General features: G+C 30.1%; 1 protein-coding gene across 8 annotated transcripts in view; it reads right to left on the minus strand.

Annotated features, from left to right (window-relative positions):
- Positions 1-94: 94 nt before the first annotated feature.
- Positions 95-19,347, minus strand: part of LOC143064871 (uncharacterized) — a 31,418-nt gene continuing 12,165 nt past the window's right edge. For 3 of the 8 annotated variants that reach the window (XM_076238038.1, XM_076238037.1, XM_076238045.1), the window contains 7 exons: positions 17,205-17,312; positions 13,619-14,379; positions 11,229-11,478; positions 10,587-10,691; positions 10,314-10,328; positions 8,497-8,523; positions 95-4,622 (listed from right to left, as the gene is read on the minus strand). In XM_076238038.1, the coding sequence (XP_076094153.1) occupies positions 4,588-4,622; positions 8,497-8,523; positions 10,314-10,328; positions 10,587-10,691; positions 11,229-11,478; positions 13,619-14,379; positions 17,205-17,312 (1,301 nt within the window). In that variant the 3' untranslated portion in view covers positions 95-4,587. Of the gene's footprint in view, positions 4,623-7,813; positions 7,842-8,496; positions 8,524-10,313; positions 10,329-10,586; positions 10,692-11,228; positions 11,479-13,618; positions 14,380-17,204; positions 17,313-19,347 lie in introns of all 8 variants that reach the window. The other 5 variants (XM_076238041.1, XM_076238044.1, XM_076238039.1 and 2 more) reach the window with 5 other exon arrangements.

The following is a 19,347-nucleotide window of genomic DNA, read 5'->3' on the forward strand; positions in this document are numbered from 1 at the left end:
GTAGATGTTTACTATCATGATGGACAAAAATCAGCAGCTTTATATCCCAATACAAATGTGCCACTCTTTCTTCAAATTAAAAACATAAAAACAGTTGTAAATTGTATCATTTATTATCGATATACTTTAAATTTACAATATGATATAATCTATATCATTGTTCATTTTCTATATACATATATAACTTGGAAGATTCATGGATATGTTATAAACACTACCATCCATAAATAACACTCATAACAAACAAACAAACAAAATACATAACATTCATGTAATAACAAACTGCTTAGTTTCAATTTAAAGGTTCAATAAACTATTAATTCTAATTTGCATTAATTTGTTGTTTATCAAAACTTAGTCTAATTCCATGTTCTTAAAAGAGAACTAATGTTTATATCAATGTATATAATAAACTGTATTTACAGACACAAAATTGCTGATACTTATGTTATAATGAAATGAAAAACTGTTTTCTTTTTACCAAAGTTTTTTGACAAATTACATTTGAAATTTTGAGAGGGAAATTGCTACACTAAAATTCCATGAATTTAGACAAAAACTTTCTATTTTGAAGTACAGTTGAAAGCACAAATTACCCCTGTATAATTTAAGATAATCAATTTTTCAGCATAAATTTTTTTTAGCTAATGTAATGGTACAAAACAAAATTGTAAAATCAAGGAAATTAAACAAACTTACACTTATAAAACGATGAAAGCTCCAGTTATATTAATAGACAAAGTTCTATTTGAGAAAATAATAAATGATAAGTTTGAACACAAGAATTTCAGGAGTACAACGAACAAGATGATTTAATATCAGGTTGCCTTTAAGCAGATCATCTATTAACATCAAAATAGGACATAATTAAATATAAATACATACATACTGCCATAAATAATATCGAAATGTTTATAGAGCAGAAGTTTATAGATTGTAACAGAATTTGTGCAAATTGGGTTAATTTCTGACAGGCTTTTTTCAAAGAATTGAAGATCAACAAAGTCTAGCACAGATAACAACTGGAAAGGTGACAGAAGTGATCACAATGTGGTTTTACAGCTAGTGGATGCCAGTTCACACAAATAAATCAATTCACATATACTTATATACGAGAACAAAAATCAGAATATTTCATGATAATTATATGATGTAGAAATTGCAGATGTCAAGGAAAAAACAATGAATGTAAGATGAGATACTAGAGGCTCTGATATATTATTTTACTGTAGGTGAATCAAATATATCACAAAGCAAATTCTGATTTTTATTAAAACTATATATAAAAAAAAAAATTCTTGTAATTAATTAATTAGAAATTAATGGCACATATGCTTTAACTGAACTTCAGTTATTTTAAAGTTTACAATAATGTTTACACATTTTGCATCAATGCAAAATATATGCTACTTTAGAGTTCAACTGTCTGGAAAAGTATAATTCAGGCATCAATACACGATTGAATGACATTTACTAATGAGTGTATATTGGATGAGATTATATCGTGTTTTGCATTTTGTTTTATGGTCATCATGTAAAAAGTCCACACAGTGATAAGTTCTATATGTTTAATTGCTATAAATTTGATGTAAGGTTACTTCAGTAAATATGCTTTATGACCATGTCAAATTAATAAATGGTTGAAAAATCAAACCTCTACATCATATGAAATGAAAAAAAGTTCACACTTACAAATATTGTGTACCATAGAAAATACAAGGGATGAGAAGGGAACTAAGAAGACTCATTATTTCATTCATGACAATTTCCTAGAGGCATATTTAAGAATAACACAAGATACAAAACATGTGCTTATTTATCTGCAAATGCATATGACTTTATATGTTAAAGACCTATCAAAACTACTTTGCATCTAGAAAAGTAAAAAAATCCAATAACTTTTTTTATTATAATGCTGATGTTCAAAAAGCTGAAAATATTTTTTTTTTGCAAATCCATGTGTGTAAACATAACTAACAAATATTAATAAAAACATAACAAAAAATTACCCAACAAAACATCTTCTGCAAAATAAACACACATTCACACTATATAGAGACAGGTTAAAAAGCGGAATGATGAATACAATGGAGACCTTTTGGACATACTTAAAAGAGTAGGGTTAGTCCAAATGAAGATTGATAAGGGCTTTATATATTGTTATTTTACAAAGCTTTTTAAGGATATAATTCTACTTTGTCAACAAAAGGATGGTTACAACAATAAAGGAGAAGGTATGAGAAGAGCTATGATATAACCCCCTGAAATTAAAAAAAATAGTAAATGAGTATAACTTTCAATAATGGCAACAGTCTAACAACATAAATATTGTCTCGACAACAACATGAGCAATGAAAGCTATAATTCTTGTTTGCCAAACTTAAAAATAGGGGATACTTCATACCAAAACTAATGTTTTATCCAAGAATTTATCTTCCCATGAAATAATTACTGAACTTTTGTTAAATTTTTGGTCTCCCATATTCCATTTCTTTGAAGACTGAAAATCTAAATGTTATTTTTATTGTTTCCTTATTAATTTAATAGTATAGAAGGTCTCCATTGGGGAATGCAAAGCATGTATTATAGCTAACTCAATATAATTATATCTAACTCAATATAATTATATCTAACTCAATATAATTATAGTTAACTCAATATAATTATAGCTAACTCAATATAATTATATCTAACTCAATATAATTATATCTAACTCAATATAATTATATCTAACTCAATATAATTATATCTAACTCAATATAATTATATCTAACTCAATATAATGCCCATGACAAATGAACTGTATGACTTACATTTATGAAAATATCTTTTAAATTGTTAAATACATCAAAATAATCAAACTTCAATCACCAATGCTTAAGGTACATATATGGTGCCCAGCACAACATTCTTTTGATTTCTATATTTTCTGATTGTTGTCATGTTATAAAATACAAATGAATAAAATAAAATATACCATAGATATACAAAGGAGAGGAACAGGCAAAAGTAAATACTTTAATGAAATAGGCTCTATCATCGAACTTCTAATTACTCTATACTTTACTTTAATTTTGGTTAACCTTTTGCCACCAAAAAGACTATTAAATTAAGGATATTCTATCAATACTTTTTATATTAACAAGAATTACAAAAAGTCACTCCAGTAGCTGTGTAAGATATTCTTTTACGAAATCCTTGATATAAATTCCAAAAAAAATATTGATTTTTTTTTATAATTGCCATGTTCAAATAAAATAGATCTCATCTTTTTTTTTTTTTTAAAGAAATGTGTAATCCTACCAATTATTTTTTTAGGTAACTTTAAAATTGTACCTACTTGTATGTGACTGCATGTTTATGATTATCCCAATGTATATTAAGGTCAAAGCAATTATTACAATAAAATAAATAGTGCAAGTACAACAAGTGTTATTACTCTAGTAATAAATACAGACAATAATCGGCCAAATTATAAAAAATAATGGAAGAATAAATTAGCAAACTATTCACATTACAGCACTCTTCTGTCATCTAACAATTGTTAAATAAAGATGAATTTAAACAGTGTTTACTTTATGCTGATTAAACATTATAATTTTGAAGTTAATAATTGGATAAATATGAGTAAGCCATTAGTTAACCTTTATCAATGATGATTTTACTCACTATAAAGCAATAACCTGCAGGTATTGGGTTTTATCAAGACCCTTCATTTTATATTAAACATGCTTATGTTTATGAGAATGATGTTATATGTGTAGATCTGTGTGTATATCTTACTGGTATAATCATGTTTGATAGATTAGGCTCCTGTCTGTAGACTAGTTATTTCTACTGTCCTGACTTACCGGTAATTTAGAGATTGAAACTGAATAAATAATTGAAATGATTGCCGTATAAAATAAGAATTTAATGTACAATCTCAGAAATTAAACATAAATTCCCTCGCATTAAGATGATGAATACTGATTTTTATACTAAATGACTGACCAGAACAAAACTATAGCAAAGTATATATTCATTTGTGTTCTAAAAATGAAATGGATGAAATGTTTATATTTTCTTAAATGTATTTTTAGCAGTGAAATGTCAGTTTCTATTTATATATTCAAACATTTCATTTACACATTTACACTTAGTTTGTGCATGCCGTCAATAAAACAAAATTCTTCAGATCCAAATATAACAACGTAAGTTGACCTAAGAACTCTAAAACTTGAAAGTATAAGCAGCTTGTCAACTTATAATAGATGCAATTCATCACATACATCAAAATTCACTATAAATAAATGTGTATATTAAATCTTTAAAAGCACCTGTCTGATTGGTAATGACTATGTTACATCTTCATAAAGATCCCTTGTTCATACTGTAGCCATTTACAGAACAGTCCTGTACTGAATGTCTTGATCACATGGCTATCACATGACTGCCTCCCCATCATAAATAAATATCACAATATGCATGCAGGGCATGAATCTGCACATTAAGACATCTTAATAATTGTTTAAATGCCATACAACATGCCTGAAGCATCCTTCCATATGAATTGCACTTTGAACTTTGAACTATGATATGTGTTTCTCATTTGGGTGGAGGTGGTGGTGGTGCTCGTCGACCTAGAAAAATAAATATTGAGAGGTTAATAAGAAGTATGACATGTCTTCAACATAATACTGACTGCCTACAAAAACATATTTCTACAAATAAATATAGTAATCTTTACCATTTATTATCAAAACTTATCAGACTGTGTTTATAAACATGGTACATTTCTTACATCAACTTGATGTCAGTGCTGAATAATAAATCAGGAAAACCAGCAGTTATACATACCCTAAACTCAAATACTGAATTTCAGATGATTGTACCTGTACAAAAATTCAACCATATTCTTTGAGAGAGCTTACAATGCAAAATTACATATCATTCATAATTCCAAGGGGCAAAACTCTAAATAATTTATCAGCACTGCTGTTCAAACTTGTCCAAGACATTGCATATATATAACCTTCAATTTAAATTTTCTAAATATAGTTTATGTCCCCTACACAGCATTGCTTGGGGTACAACATATACTACGAATGTACCTCAAACCATTGATCCTCAGAAAAGGGATATTTAAAAGTCTTTTGTTGCTGGGAAGACAACATATGATGTCATGTGATTAAGACATATGATGTTATCTTTCCTACAGTTTATGACAGAGTATAATTTGTAATATATTGACTTAAATAAAACTTTAAGCTATTCAAATTCTTACTGAAAATGATAAATGTAAAGTGAATGCATCATATGTAGGAATGAATAAATGAAGATGAATAATAAAATATGCAACATTTGTAGGTATAAATAGATGGAGATGAATAATGAAATATGCATAGAAGATGAATTACCACATAATAATAACATTCTTATCTGTATTAAACTAAGCATTACTCCACTGAATATATGTCTTAAAAGGTTCAGAATAAAATGTTTTTTCAAAATGAATCTTGAACAATTGAATTGAGTAGCCAACAATATTTCTGTTCCTGGTCAACGGAAAAAGTGCTCTATGATATCACCTTTTAGAATGTATAAATTTTCAGATAAATAATAAATTACTTTCACCTTGTAGATATTTTTCAGTGGAATAGCACTATTTAATTTTTTAAAGAATACATAATCTGAATTTTCAAACTTCATCATGGCAGCATTTCTTATTTGGTATTCAGTTCATTTAAAACAATTAAATAAAGAAAAATTAATATGGATTACTTATCCAATATACAGAGCTCCAGATAAGAATTCACAAATTGGGTTTTTTACCCACCATTTTCTTATATAATTGGGTGATAAAGTTTTTTGATTGCATTATCAATTCCAATTCACCCGTCATGTTAATATCAAATTGGGTTTTTCACCACCAAGCTCCTTATTGTATTGGGTTTTTTCATCAACACAATATTGAATATTTAGGCAATACCAACCCCCGATTTTTTTCCATCTTATTATGTTTCTTTCTTTGTTTAGCTGTTTTATTTGGTTTATGGTTAGGGTTATTTGCTATAGCTGTTTTATTTGGTTTATTCACTGAGGAGCAATTGTAGGTTTAATTTTTGTTCCGTTTCAAACCTTCTGCCAGTTTTGTATTTTCTCATATATACTGTATAAAACGGATATGTACGTGTATTCACAGACACTCGTCTTATACACCTTTATATAATAAATTCTGAGACCAGTGTAAAATGAAACAAAAAATAGTTTATAAACTCTAATTATACTTGAATGTTTTTGTTTTATTCCAATTTTCATAAATCTGGGTTTAGGTGTCTTTTATTAGAACTTTTGGTTTCTGATGCTTTCTGCGGATGCTTTATCATGTCATAATTGATTTGGCCTCAAGTGTTTGGCCTTTCACTTTTTCCAACTGATTTCTTTTTGATGAAACCCTGTTTTTATTAGCAATGTTCCCGTGTGTTCGACGGCTTTCTAAAAACAGTGGCTGAGTCTTGTTATCATCATAACTTTCCCTCAGCTTTTCAAAAGAAGCAGAAAACATGCTTTTATTCAATATTTTAACCGAACATTCACTTCCGTTTTAATTCAATGTATGTTATGATAAATCCCAAGCAATGCGAAAAAAATATGACTACATGACACACGTAAATTGGATAGACGTCGAGAAGATCGAAATGTTTTCAAAAACACGTGTACCTATTGAGCAACGGCAAACTCTAACAGGGACCCATTTCAGCTACTTGATGCAGGGATCTATTTTTAGAACGAAAGGAAATTTCCAATTATAAATATTATAAAAAATAAAAAATAGTTTACGCGACGACTGTAAACAGATAAGTGTAAACAACGCAAATGGTTGCCAATAAAAGGGTGGAGAACTCATGGTTTTGGAATATAATTGGGTTTTCCTTTGAATTAATTGGGTTATTGAACCCTGCAATGGGCAATTGCATTGGGTTTTTTATTATTTGTATTGCGTGATCACGCAAATACGCAGCTTATCTGGAGCTCTGAATATATAAAATGATTAGCTCTTGGACCCAAAACATTAGGAATGTTAGTCAAAACTATGACAGTTAAACAGCTATCAATACCTTATCATAATAAGATTTCTATTTGTTGTTTCAAAGACAAGGGTTTGTAACATATAAAATTACATATCTATGATCGACCTTTACAACCAAATAAGTCATCTACCAAAACCTTTTCATATTTAAACATTTAATGTTCAAAATTTTATCTTTCAATACAAAATTGTGTATTGTTATTAAAATTCTGTTCATTAGATATATTAACATGCATTCAACAACTACTGAGGAATATTTCAAATCAGCGTTGAACCATCAATTAATAACCATTCACTTTTATCAATGCCTGAAAATGTGATTAATCAATATATATAAGCATATTTTTTTTTTCTCCAGGAAATTTTTATTGGACACGTGTCATTTTAAGTCTTTACGATACTGAATGGAAAAATTTGGAACAAACAAATCTCTTCACCTTGAAACAATTTGACATTTGTAAAGAAAAAAAATTTAAATCTGTCTAACCTTTCGAAATCTGAATTTAAAAATATTAGACAGAAAAAGTTGTGAAATGTAAATTGTATTTTGTTTTCTTGAATTAAAGCATGATGAGGATATACATTTAGTACGTTTGTTAATTGCCTTTGAAACTCTAAAACATAAATCTATCACTTGGATTTTGACCCTATTTTGTATTTAAACTATAGCCTTTAAAATGTCACATAATATCAGGTTCAACTTCTGATTTGAAATAATCTATAACATACACGTTCCCTTACTCTTAATTGAAACTGATAGTACTCATCCCTGAAAAGTAATCTTTTATGTTAATCAATGTCAAAAATATACAAGAATTCAAATATAATATTAAAATCATTAAATTAATAATATTTATATTTATAACAGTCAACAATTGAATGTTGATATAAAAGTGGAATGAAGGGTTGGTAATGAATTTTGATGATAACAGTATAAAGTATAAATCTAGTTGTATCCTCGTTACCCCGTCCACTTACTTTTGAACACCTGAATAACTATAAGGCCGTTACTTTATTCATTTTAATTGTTCCCTATTTTTTAAGTTTGTGTCTTTTATAGCTGCCTTTATGGTGCTGTTTTTCTCATTGTTAAAGTACTGTTGCCTATAATTGCTTACATCCACTTTATTTGAAATCAGGTATATATTTGTCTCACAGGCAATCATATCACATCTTTTTATATTCTTATATTGCGCATCTCAAAGTTATACACAATTATGGGATATAAAATGAACCTACTGTTATCCTTACTCATTTAAAATATGTCCTTTAAAAAAAAACCTTGACCATGTTTTCAAATCAATGCCATGTTAGATAGATCTTAAATTGTTAAAATTAAAAAAAAATCTAGCATGCTATTATAAAAATTGAATGAAATAAATAAACCACACCTTTAAACATTTTTTTCTTTGAAGAATTTTTACCGTTTATAATAATGTCAAAATCTTCACCTAGAATAAATTATTTTTATCTATAAACGAAAACGTTCAAACATCATAGACAACAGAAACTCTTGTTAGTATGATAAATTACATATTTCTGTTTGTAATCAACACTTATTCAATATTACAAACAATGAAAATACTTTATTTTAAAAGAAGCTCCTAAGAGCCTGAAACATCTATCTGTAAAAAAAAGTGGAGACAATAAGCAAAAATGTCATTAAATGGCCATACTCAGTACAAGGAGTCAACAAATGCTGATTGTATATTTGGTGTTTTCTTAGGTTTTGCCTTTCTGATAATTTTTGCTTGAACAATTTCTAACTATCTACATATTTTTTTTTAAGATAATAAGCAAAACTTCAAATTAACTTAATTTAAGGGCAATAACTCTCATCCAATGGATTAAGTCATATTGGCATTTCTGTTTTTATCTTGTAATGCTGATTATTTTTGCTGTTTTCAGAATTTACCTTTTAATTTTCAAGATAATAGACATAATTTAAAAGTTCAATGTGACCCTTTAGGCCAGGTGAGCTAATATGGTGAATGCAAAAACATAGCTATCCCTTTTCCTATTTAAATTTGTCTGTTTAAGAAATTGGCCCGTTTATATATTCATGATTTCTTCATCTATGTAATATGGCCCCTTACTAAACAAATAAACTGATTTAAGGGGTAAAAAATGAACGGCTTTATAAAAGTGCAGGTGTGAACATTTGGATTGTGAAATCAAATCTTATGTTAGAATGCATGATGTTAATGTAAAACATTGTGTATGGTATATCATGAATATTCATTGAACTTCCCAAGCTGAAATAAAATATTATCTGTTTATTGAATGGCTAAATCACTTCAGTTTTGAATTAAATATTTGTGAGGGAATTCATGGTCTTTGGAGAGAAGTGCTATGGTAAATTTATCTACTTGATTTGTGCAAATGTTCTACATCAGTATGTGTCACCTTTAATTTTTTATGTTATATATTTCATATAATAACACACATTAATCAAAGAGGCAAAATTCTCTCAAGGTTTTTTTTTTTTTGGTCATAAGTTTATCTTGATTTGTTTTTGTATCTCCTGATATAAACACACATTAAAATAATTTCTGTTTTAATATATGGTTGATTTTCAGGGGGAAAATGTGTTTTCAATATCAGAAAATAAAAAATTAAAAAAAAACTATAACCAAAAAAAACAAAAACCCAAGCGGACCTGTATTCCCTTTCACATAATGCCAAAATGCTGATATAATTTGAAAGTAAAGTTTCAACAAAATTTGACATTTGATGTCAAGCAACTACCCTTTTCCAGATGCTGAAATAAATTTGTTAGCTGCAGATAAGAGCAAAATGATAAGCAAAGTATGTTCATTGTATACCTTTGGAGGTCAATTTCAGAATAAGGAAGTTTATTTTCAAAGAAATAATTGGCCTGAAAAGAAAATTTTGAAATTTCACTCCTGCACATTAAACTCGTCTAGTATCTATAATTAAACTACAACTCATGTATTGTGAGTACCTTGGCTGATTTCATTTTTCTCCTCCTTCATTTCTTTAAAAGCTATTTTATGAAAAGTGCAAATGTAAAATGGTATGACAATTTGGTTTTTTTTCTATTTCGGTCAGTATGCAGTTATTTTTCATTTTAAAATACTTTGTTTGTTAAATAGTTTCTTTTTTCTTTTCAAGCCAATTTTCTAGTAAAATACTGAACTGTGATGCATTGTTCAGGTTTACTGTAAAATACTGAACTGTGATGCATTGTTCAGGTTTAAATTCTCAAAAATAGATTTACCTTGATCTGTATCATCTAGGAAAATAATAATTCAAAGGTAGGTAACTCATTTTTAACTTCTCAAAAACCAGCATTTACTTATTTCAACAGAAAAACCTTAACTATGATTTGTCCTCAATTTAAAAGAAAAACCCAAACAAATAAATTATAATGAAACAAGCTTCTTTTATAGCATTCGAGGCACATAGCAGATTAGATACTAAATATTCACAACAATCTCAATCTGATTAAATTCAACTAAGCTATGATGAATTATCTCCCTTGTTTACTTACTAGGATTTCTTGGATTACGACTTGGGAAGGTTTTATTACAATCTCCGAATGGTTCTGGAGGTGGCAGTTCATTAGCTGCATGAAATCTAAATCTGTTCTCAAAATCTAAAATAAGAAAAATGTATTTTAAATAAAAAGAGGAATATATTAGTGTTCATACCCACAATATATTAATGAACTTTCAGTGAAAAATGTTGATGAAATATTGTCTTTAAAGATCCTTGTTATTAAACACCAAATTAAATGTAGCAGCAGATCTTTAATGAAAAATAAAAAATCTCCATTGCAGTGTCCAAAAAATAAACAATTAAGTATTTGTGAAGAAGTAAAATCATTTAAATCCATGTATGAAAACCATATTTTTCTTTAAACTAAAAATGCCAAGTTTTCTTGGTAGACATTTTTGATGAGAAATGTTAGTAAAAATATTTCACAGCCAATATACTAACTTCTTTTTTTTTTTATCAATTGTATATAAAACAAACAATAAAATTGTATTTTTTTAATTGGACCTTTTGTTAATAGTATATTATGATATTAATACTGGTTCACATCAAGCAAAGGTCTTGTGGAGCTTTTATTTTATCAATAAAATTGACTTGTATATGTAACTTTGAATTGAACTACATAAATCATACAAACCATCTGATCCCCCAGAGTAGTGCCCTGACCTTCTCTGTGGGGGAGGTGGAGCATGTCCATTAGTGGAAGGCCCTCTCATTGGAGGTGGTGGGGGCTTTAAGCCTGGTGGACCTCTTGTACCAGGTGATGCAGATGTTGTCCTCGTTGGAGGAGGTGGTGGCGGTGGAGCGTTTACCCTTGATGGAGGGTTGGCTGATTGTGGTGCTCTAGTTGGAGGAGGGGGAGGTTTCGATGAAGGTGCTGTAGGTGCCTGTAAAACGATTATAAAGATATTACAAAGACAAAAAAAAAAAAAAAAATACAAAAATATCAAAAAAATATTTAAATAACTTTATCACAATAGTCCATTTTCCAACTAAAGATTATTTTTCAGACATTTAAAAATGCAAAAGGAAACAACACCTTGGTAGGATGACTCCCTGCCTATATACATATCATGGTGTAATGTGTGGGATCTTTGGCTTTATAAGTGCATTGCACATTTATTGTTTGAGTCTGTGATCCAATACAGCTAACCTTCAGAGGCGGATTTAGGGGGGGGGGGGGGGCAGGGGGCCCGGGCCCCCCCTTTTTTGGAAAAAATTTGGTTGCTTATGTAGGGAATCACTGAAGCGTGACTGGAGCGGGCCCCCTCTTAGGTCAGTCAGTGGGCCCCCACTTATGAAAATTTCTGGATCCGCCACTGACCTTGAAAATATATAACAGGGCCAATACAGAAACAGCCAGTTAAAAACATTATAATACTGTTTATATTATTATCCTACAGTATTCTCTTTATGATGACCCTGTGTTATCAGGAGTCATTTCCCTTCTTCACAGTAAGGATGTAAAATCATTTGGGGACTTGAAAAATATAACCATTAAAGAGGTTAAAATTAATGACCATAAAGGAGTATTATTTACATAGTGGGTGTACATTTGTTCTACAAGCCTTTTAGAAATGTGGTCAGAGACCTGGTGTAAACACTGGTTTACGGTCCTTAACACTGTCCAGTTTTATTTGTTTATTTAATCTAAAGTATGTATTTCAACTGTTATCAATTTTATTTTATCACTCAACAGGATACATGCATACAGAAGTTTTGAGTCTCTGATTATTTATAGATCAACCCTGATTGTTGTATTTGTGCTGTTTATTACAAACTTATTGGTATTTAAACCTTTAATGGTCTTCTGTTACATGTACCTGTACATTTAATTCATATTTAAGTTTCCTTTCTTTCTATTTCAATTTCTAATAGTCAAGACATTCAATAGTGAATATAACTTTTTAACAGTGTTATTTGATATATATATGAACATCAAATTACTTTTCAAATTATTCTTAGTTAAAATATTGACAATTTTAAATCTCCTGAAATGTTTCCTTGACAAACTTCTTAACTTCCCTTTACATTTCTATATAATTGTGTTTTCACTGAAACGGAAGCTTTAATTGTAATTAATTAATGTCTTACCTCAATACAGGTCTCAGGTAAACAGGACATTTTAAATGACAAATAATATGGATATTATCTATCTTAATACATAATTAATGTGATCACTAGTACTGAAATGAGGAACCTTTAAGATCATTGTAATACTTCCCCAACTCTTAACAAAGTGACATGTTAGAATATATCTCTCATGTATGATAAAGGAAATAATAAATACAAAAGAATTTGCTGTTAATTAGGTGACTGGCACAATGATTGTAAACATGCAAATTTAGAGTAAAAACCATATTGGTATAAATGGCATACATATGGTACAAATAACTGATATATATTGTGAAATTTATGATACTGTACATGTATTTTCGAAGGGAGTGACTATAAGTGGCCTTAACACAGGGTCCTGTCATCAACTTCAAGCACTTATAAATGAGAACACATAAAAATATTTGGTCCTCTGCACTGATTTCTTGTCCAGCCTTCAATATTATTTAGGCTTATTCACATGTACATGTCTAAGTGCCAGTACGTTTTTCGCTAATTGGGGATGACTATTTGATAGTGTAATTGGGAAAAGGGTGGGGATGTTATTGCTATAAACCTCAAATTCCAGTTTAATACTTTAAATTCAGAAATAATTGTGTGGTTTTTATCAATGCCAATATTGCAACTGGGCGAGTGTCACAATAATAAATATGCATGCCTGACACACATGGTGTATACATTTGTTTGCAGATTTGATTGAAATTGCAATTATTAATCTCCAAAATGTTCCCTTCTTAAAAAATCTGAATGATATATGCACCCAATAGTTTCTGAATATACAGTATCAATCTATTATTATTATTATGTAATATTCAACTAGCTTTTGACTTAGTATTAAACTCAGGATATTTTCTTGTTTCTTTATGTATCTTTACATGTACACTTAAAGCGTTTGTAATTGATATAATTTACCTGTGAAGGGGGAGGAGGTAATGGCCTCCCTACCATGCTAGACGGTCTCCCACTACTTGATGGTGGTCTGTTTGAAGGTGGTCTTCCTGGTGGCGGGGGTGGAGGAGGGTTTCTTGGCATGCCACCTGCAATCCCTGAAGTTGGTCTACTACCAATACTTGACCTTGAATCCCTACCACTTTCTCCATATGATGTTCCATTTTGAGCTTGTGGTTTTGATGAAAAAGGTGGGGGTGGGGGTACTGCTCCACCTGTTTTCCATGATGGTCCATTTGAATTTGGTTTGTTACTATTTGAAGGAGGCGGTGGTGCTGCACTACCTCCTGTTTTCCATGAAGGTCCATTAACACTAGATTTATTGGCACTAGGAGGTGGTGGTGGTCCACCAAAACTAGGTTTATTTCCACTAGGGGGAGGAGGAGGTATATCACTCTTCCTATTGTCATTATGTAAATTAGGTTTTTTACTGCTTGGTGGTGGTGGCGGAGGAAAATCTGCTGATGAACGATGAATGTTACCGTCACTCCTGTGAAATGGTTTATTACTTGGGGGAGGAGGGGGAGGAGCTAATTCAGTTCTATCCAGATTTTCACCATTACTACTTGTCCTGTGTAAATTAAATCTTGGTTTTGTGGATGATGAAGGAGGAGGCGGTGCTCCACCTGGTCTAGAAGATGGTCCATTCATTGCTGGGGATTCTTTCCTAAAATTTACTGGACCGTTTGGAGAACGTCCTGGTGGCTTAAAGGCAGCAGCAGGACCTATTAAAACATATTAAAATCATGAAAAAGTTGACAGTATATATATTTTCAATTTTTAAAAAGTAAAATTAGAAATCAAGGAGGTGCCCTGCCATAATAAAAGCTTTTTAACATGATTGTATATGGATCAAAAAGAAGATATAAGCCTTAACACAACTCACTCATATATAACTTCTGATTGTCTTCAATGAGGGCTACCAATGGCGAAGACAAAATACCTTTTATGACTTTCATAATCACTAATCTTAGGGACAACATCAAAAGATCAATGTAGGATAAACCAGGTGCTCCGCAGGGCGCAGCTTTATACGACCGCAGAGGTCGAACTCTGAACAGTTGGGGCAAGTATGGACAAAACATTCAAGCGTGATACAGCTCTGAATTTGGATTGTGATCAAATTTTTGACATTACATGTTGTTTTTTTTTACACAAAACAAATGTCAAGATTTTACAAATCAATTAAAGATTTCTTCAAACTTTTTAAATCTAAAATTAAATAGTTGACACAGCATAGGTTTCTGACACAGAATGAATGTGGTCTAATGAACTTAAAAGTTTTTTTTTGCATTTGAGCAATTCTCTATGCTGTTGAATATTAATCCTCTCAAAAAAATGTTTGAAGAAATTTTCTTTTTATTTATGAAATCTGAAATGAGAAAAATTTAAACCCCCCCCCCTTTTTTTTCACATCCACGTTTCCCTTTTTCCAAAACTGATATCAATTCAAATTTCTAATGGAGTTTGCAACAATAACTACTCATTTAAATACATCATAAAATATTAAAATGTAAAATAAAGTGCTTGTTATCACTGAATGGTTAAGATTGGTTGGTAGTAAAAGTGAATACACATTGTTTATTGTATAAAATAAAAAAAAACTCATCAGCAACATTTTATATTGGCAAATTTCCAATGAAGTTATTTACATAAAGTTATTGGCAAATAAAAATAGAAAATGACATCATAGTCATGTCTGGCAAATGTCCAACATACATTATCTAAAAACATTTTAGATAAGATAAGGAAAAAAAGCTTCATCAGCAACATTTTATATTGGCAAATTTCCAATGAAGTTATTTACATAAAGTTATTGGCAAATAAAAATAGAAAATGACATCATAGTCATGTCTGGCAAATTTCCAACATATATTATCAACTACTATTCTATACAAAGAAAGATAACTCCAATTGAAAATTAATTGCTATTGCACAATATTGTGCAATTAGATATTTCTTGCTATTGTGCAATACTGTGCAATTGAAAATTTCTTGCTATTGCACAATACTTGATATGGAATCCTGATTTGGACCAACTTGAAAACTGGGCCCATAATCAAAAATCAAAGTACATATTTAGATAAAGCATATCAAATAAGCCCAAGAATTTAATTTTTGTTAAAATCAAACTTAGTTTAATTTTGGACCCTTTGGACCTTAATGTAGACCAATTTGAAAACTGGACCAAAAATTAAGAATCTACATACACAGTTAGATTTGGCATATCAAAGAACCCATTTATTCAATTTTTGATGAAATCAAACAAAGTTCAATTTTGGACCCTTTGGGCCCCTTATTCCTAAACTGTTAGGGCCAAAACTCCCAAAATCAAACCCAACCTTTCTTTTATGGTCATAAACCTTGTGTTTAAATTTCATAGATTTCTATTTACTTATACTAAAGTTATGGTGCGAAAACCAAAAATAATGCTTATTTGGGCCCCTTTTTGGCCCCTAATTCATAAACTGTTGTGACCTCAATTCCAAAAATCAATCCCAACCTTCCTTTTGTGGTCATAAACCTTGTATTAAAATTTCATTGATTTCTATTTACTTATACTTAAGTTATTGTGCGAAAACCAAGAATAATGCTTATTTGGGCCCTTTTTTGGCCCTTAATTCCTAAACTGTTGGAACCAAAACTCCCAAAATCAATCCCAACCTTCCTTTTGTGGTCATAAACCTTGTGTCAAAATTTCATAGATTTCTATTCACTTAAACTAAAGTTATAGTGCGAAAACCAAGAAAATGCTTATTTGGGCCCTTTTTGGCCCCTAATTCCTAAAATGTTGGGACCAAAACTCCCAAAATCAATCCCAACCTTCCTTTTGTGGTCATAAACCTTGTGTTAAAATTTCATTGATTTCTATTCACTTTTACTAAAGTTAGAGTGCGAAAACTAAATGTATTCGGACGACGACGACGACGCCAACGTGATAGCAATATACGACCAAAAAATTAAAATTTTTGCGGTCGCATAAAAACTTATCAGTGTCAGTGAAAAAAAGTTTTTTTATCCTACATTGAACTTTTGATGTCGTCCCTTATGACCATAAGATCAATCAAATATATAGCAACTAGAAAATACTCAAATGTGATTGAAAACAAACATAATACACTTATAACCCAAATAACAGCCTAGGGTTGAAAAATAAGTAGGTCAAAAGTATGACAATTAAAATAAATATGTATAAAATGACTGAAAAACAGAGAAGAAAACTATGCATGTTTGAGTGAATTTTTCCATTTTCACTTGCCATAATTCATTTCCATTAACAAAAATAGTGACTCAGAAGGCTAGAAAACCATATATGATGCTTATTTCACAGATAAGTTCAATGTTCATTCACACAGATAAGTTCAATGTTCATTCACACAGATAATTCAACTGAACAAATTCAACAAGAAAAATAAATTTTACTGACAACACTGTTTATTTTTGTAGAATCTAACTCTGAAAATACAGAAAACAATATGCTTCTAGGTTTATTACATTATAATACTCTAGAGGTATTACATCAAACCCAGGTCAACAATTTAACCCTCACCTTTTGGTGCACCACCAATATTAAACCTAGCACCACCTTTATTAGGTAATCTTGGCATTCCCCCAGCAAATAATCCACCAAGACCAGGAGGGCCTCCAACAGCTGGACCTACAAAAATAAATCATCAGTACAGCTAAAAACAATTACCTTTAGACAGATAACATTCTTTTTCAGGTTATATGGAGTATATACTACAGTGATATTATTGATATATTTGTACATACATATTTCTATAATAGAATTTGTAACATATGTTCTACTATGAAATCTACTGAAGTATAACAATTAATGAATCAATGACAATCACTTCCAAAGCAGCTAAAACTTGTATGTAAAAAGTATAGACAATCACTTCCATATACAAGACTTATTAATGCCATTTAATTGTCCTGGAGAGGTAAATCTGCCATGTTCTTGTCTTAATATTCACTTTGATTATTGCACTTTGAATAACTGAAAACTTCATTGTTCAGACATGGGTTAATATCCAGTGAAACAAAACAAAAACCTTAACATTGACCAATGAACTGTGAAGTTGAGGTCAATGTCAGATTATACTTGTGAGAATGACATGTAAGCCTTACACTCATTCTATTTATAAATATAAATATAGTTGACCAACTACTTTCAGAATATTGGAGAAAAGGACAGTTCAAGTTACCTAAACCTTGATCACTGATCCATTAAATGTAGTCAAGGTCAGTTGAACCCTGTCTTGACAGACTTGTACACCTGTCAAGGTTACCTATGTACCAAATATAGCCATCCTATTACTGTATGCATTGATATTGGATAATCACATGACCTGATGCTATGTTTACTAAGTGACTGATCTTCACCATTTGTGTTTTTTTGAAGAGCAGAAGACAGTACAATAAAAATGTTGAAATATTGGTGTTATTAAATGTTTGTAAAGGACTGAATAATTAGCTGTGTAAAAAAGCAGCATAACATGGGACCTTTTGGGGTTTAAAAATTTGTGAAAAAATTTAATGTCACTTTGTTCCCCCATAACGAGTCATCATCCAAGTTTAGGGGAAGATTAGGTTCCATTGTCACCCACCAGAAATGAATTGTGAATCTCGACCCATAATATGGGTCCCATATATATTGTATATGTATTTATAAGGTCTTTCCTTCAGGTGTATTTTTCTCATTCAATAAAGTGGAACATGAGTAGCCTTCAAATGATATATACCTATTGTCTTTATATGTTGTTTTCTCATTGAAAAAATACTTTATATCATTCTATAAGAACAAAAGTTAACTCAAAAGCTTTAACATCATTCTACTTATTACATGCCTGTCTACAAGAATCTAAGGTTTTTAAGTTTAAAAGCCTTGATCTAATGGTTTATATTTGATATATAATCATACTGGGGAACATTAAAATAAGTACTGGTATACTAACAAATGACTCAGTTAACATTAAGAAATTTGACAAGCAAAACATTTCTAGTAAAAAAATATTGGCACTAGCTATAGCTAACACTGAAAAATAAACTTGTTTTTACTTCTATCAACATCAAAGTTTCTTCTGAATCACATGAGAAGATTGATCACATTACTACCAGTTACATTAAAATCAAGGTCAAGAGGAAGCTTCTACAACCCCTACGTGATTTCCTGTCTAATTATTGATATTACAAGTACCGGTATATATACAATGTATATGAATAACACTAACTAACTTTAAAATTGTAATTGTGATGAAATCTGATATGGTGGTAAAAATTTATTAAACAGAACTTGATGATAATTTTTTTTGTATCTCTGATATTAAAATGCACACTTCATGTATATATTGACACAAAGTAAAATTAAGTATGCATGAAATATCAACCACTTGAACAACCAATGCAAGAGGCTTTTACTAGTATGTTTTCCTTGTCCCTCCAAGCCTGATTAGGAAACAACTAACTGGTCCTCAAAGCCTTGATCTGATGGTATACATTTCAAAAAATTAATCATAATTGACAACTGGTACAATAAAATTACCGGTATATGAACAAATGCTAAATTAAAACCTAACAGTAATTTCTGAAATAACAGCTACCTGTGAATTGAACAATAACTTCAACTTAATTTTGAACGCCTTGATTAATTCAATTCACACATATCAGGGGACCTATTTAATTGAAAG

Source organism: Mytilus galloprovincialis, chromosome 2 (assembly GCF_965363235.1).
Source record: "Mytilus galloprovincialis chromosome 2, xbMytGall1.hap1.1, whole genome shotgun sequence".
NCBI classification, from domain to species: Eukaryota; Metazoa; Mollusca; class Bivalvia; order Mytilida; family Mytilidae; genus Mytilus; species Mytilus galloprovincialis.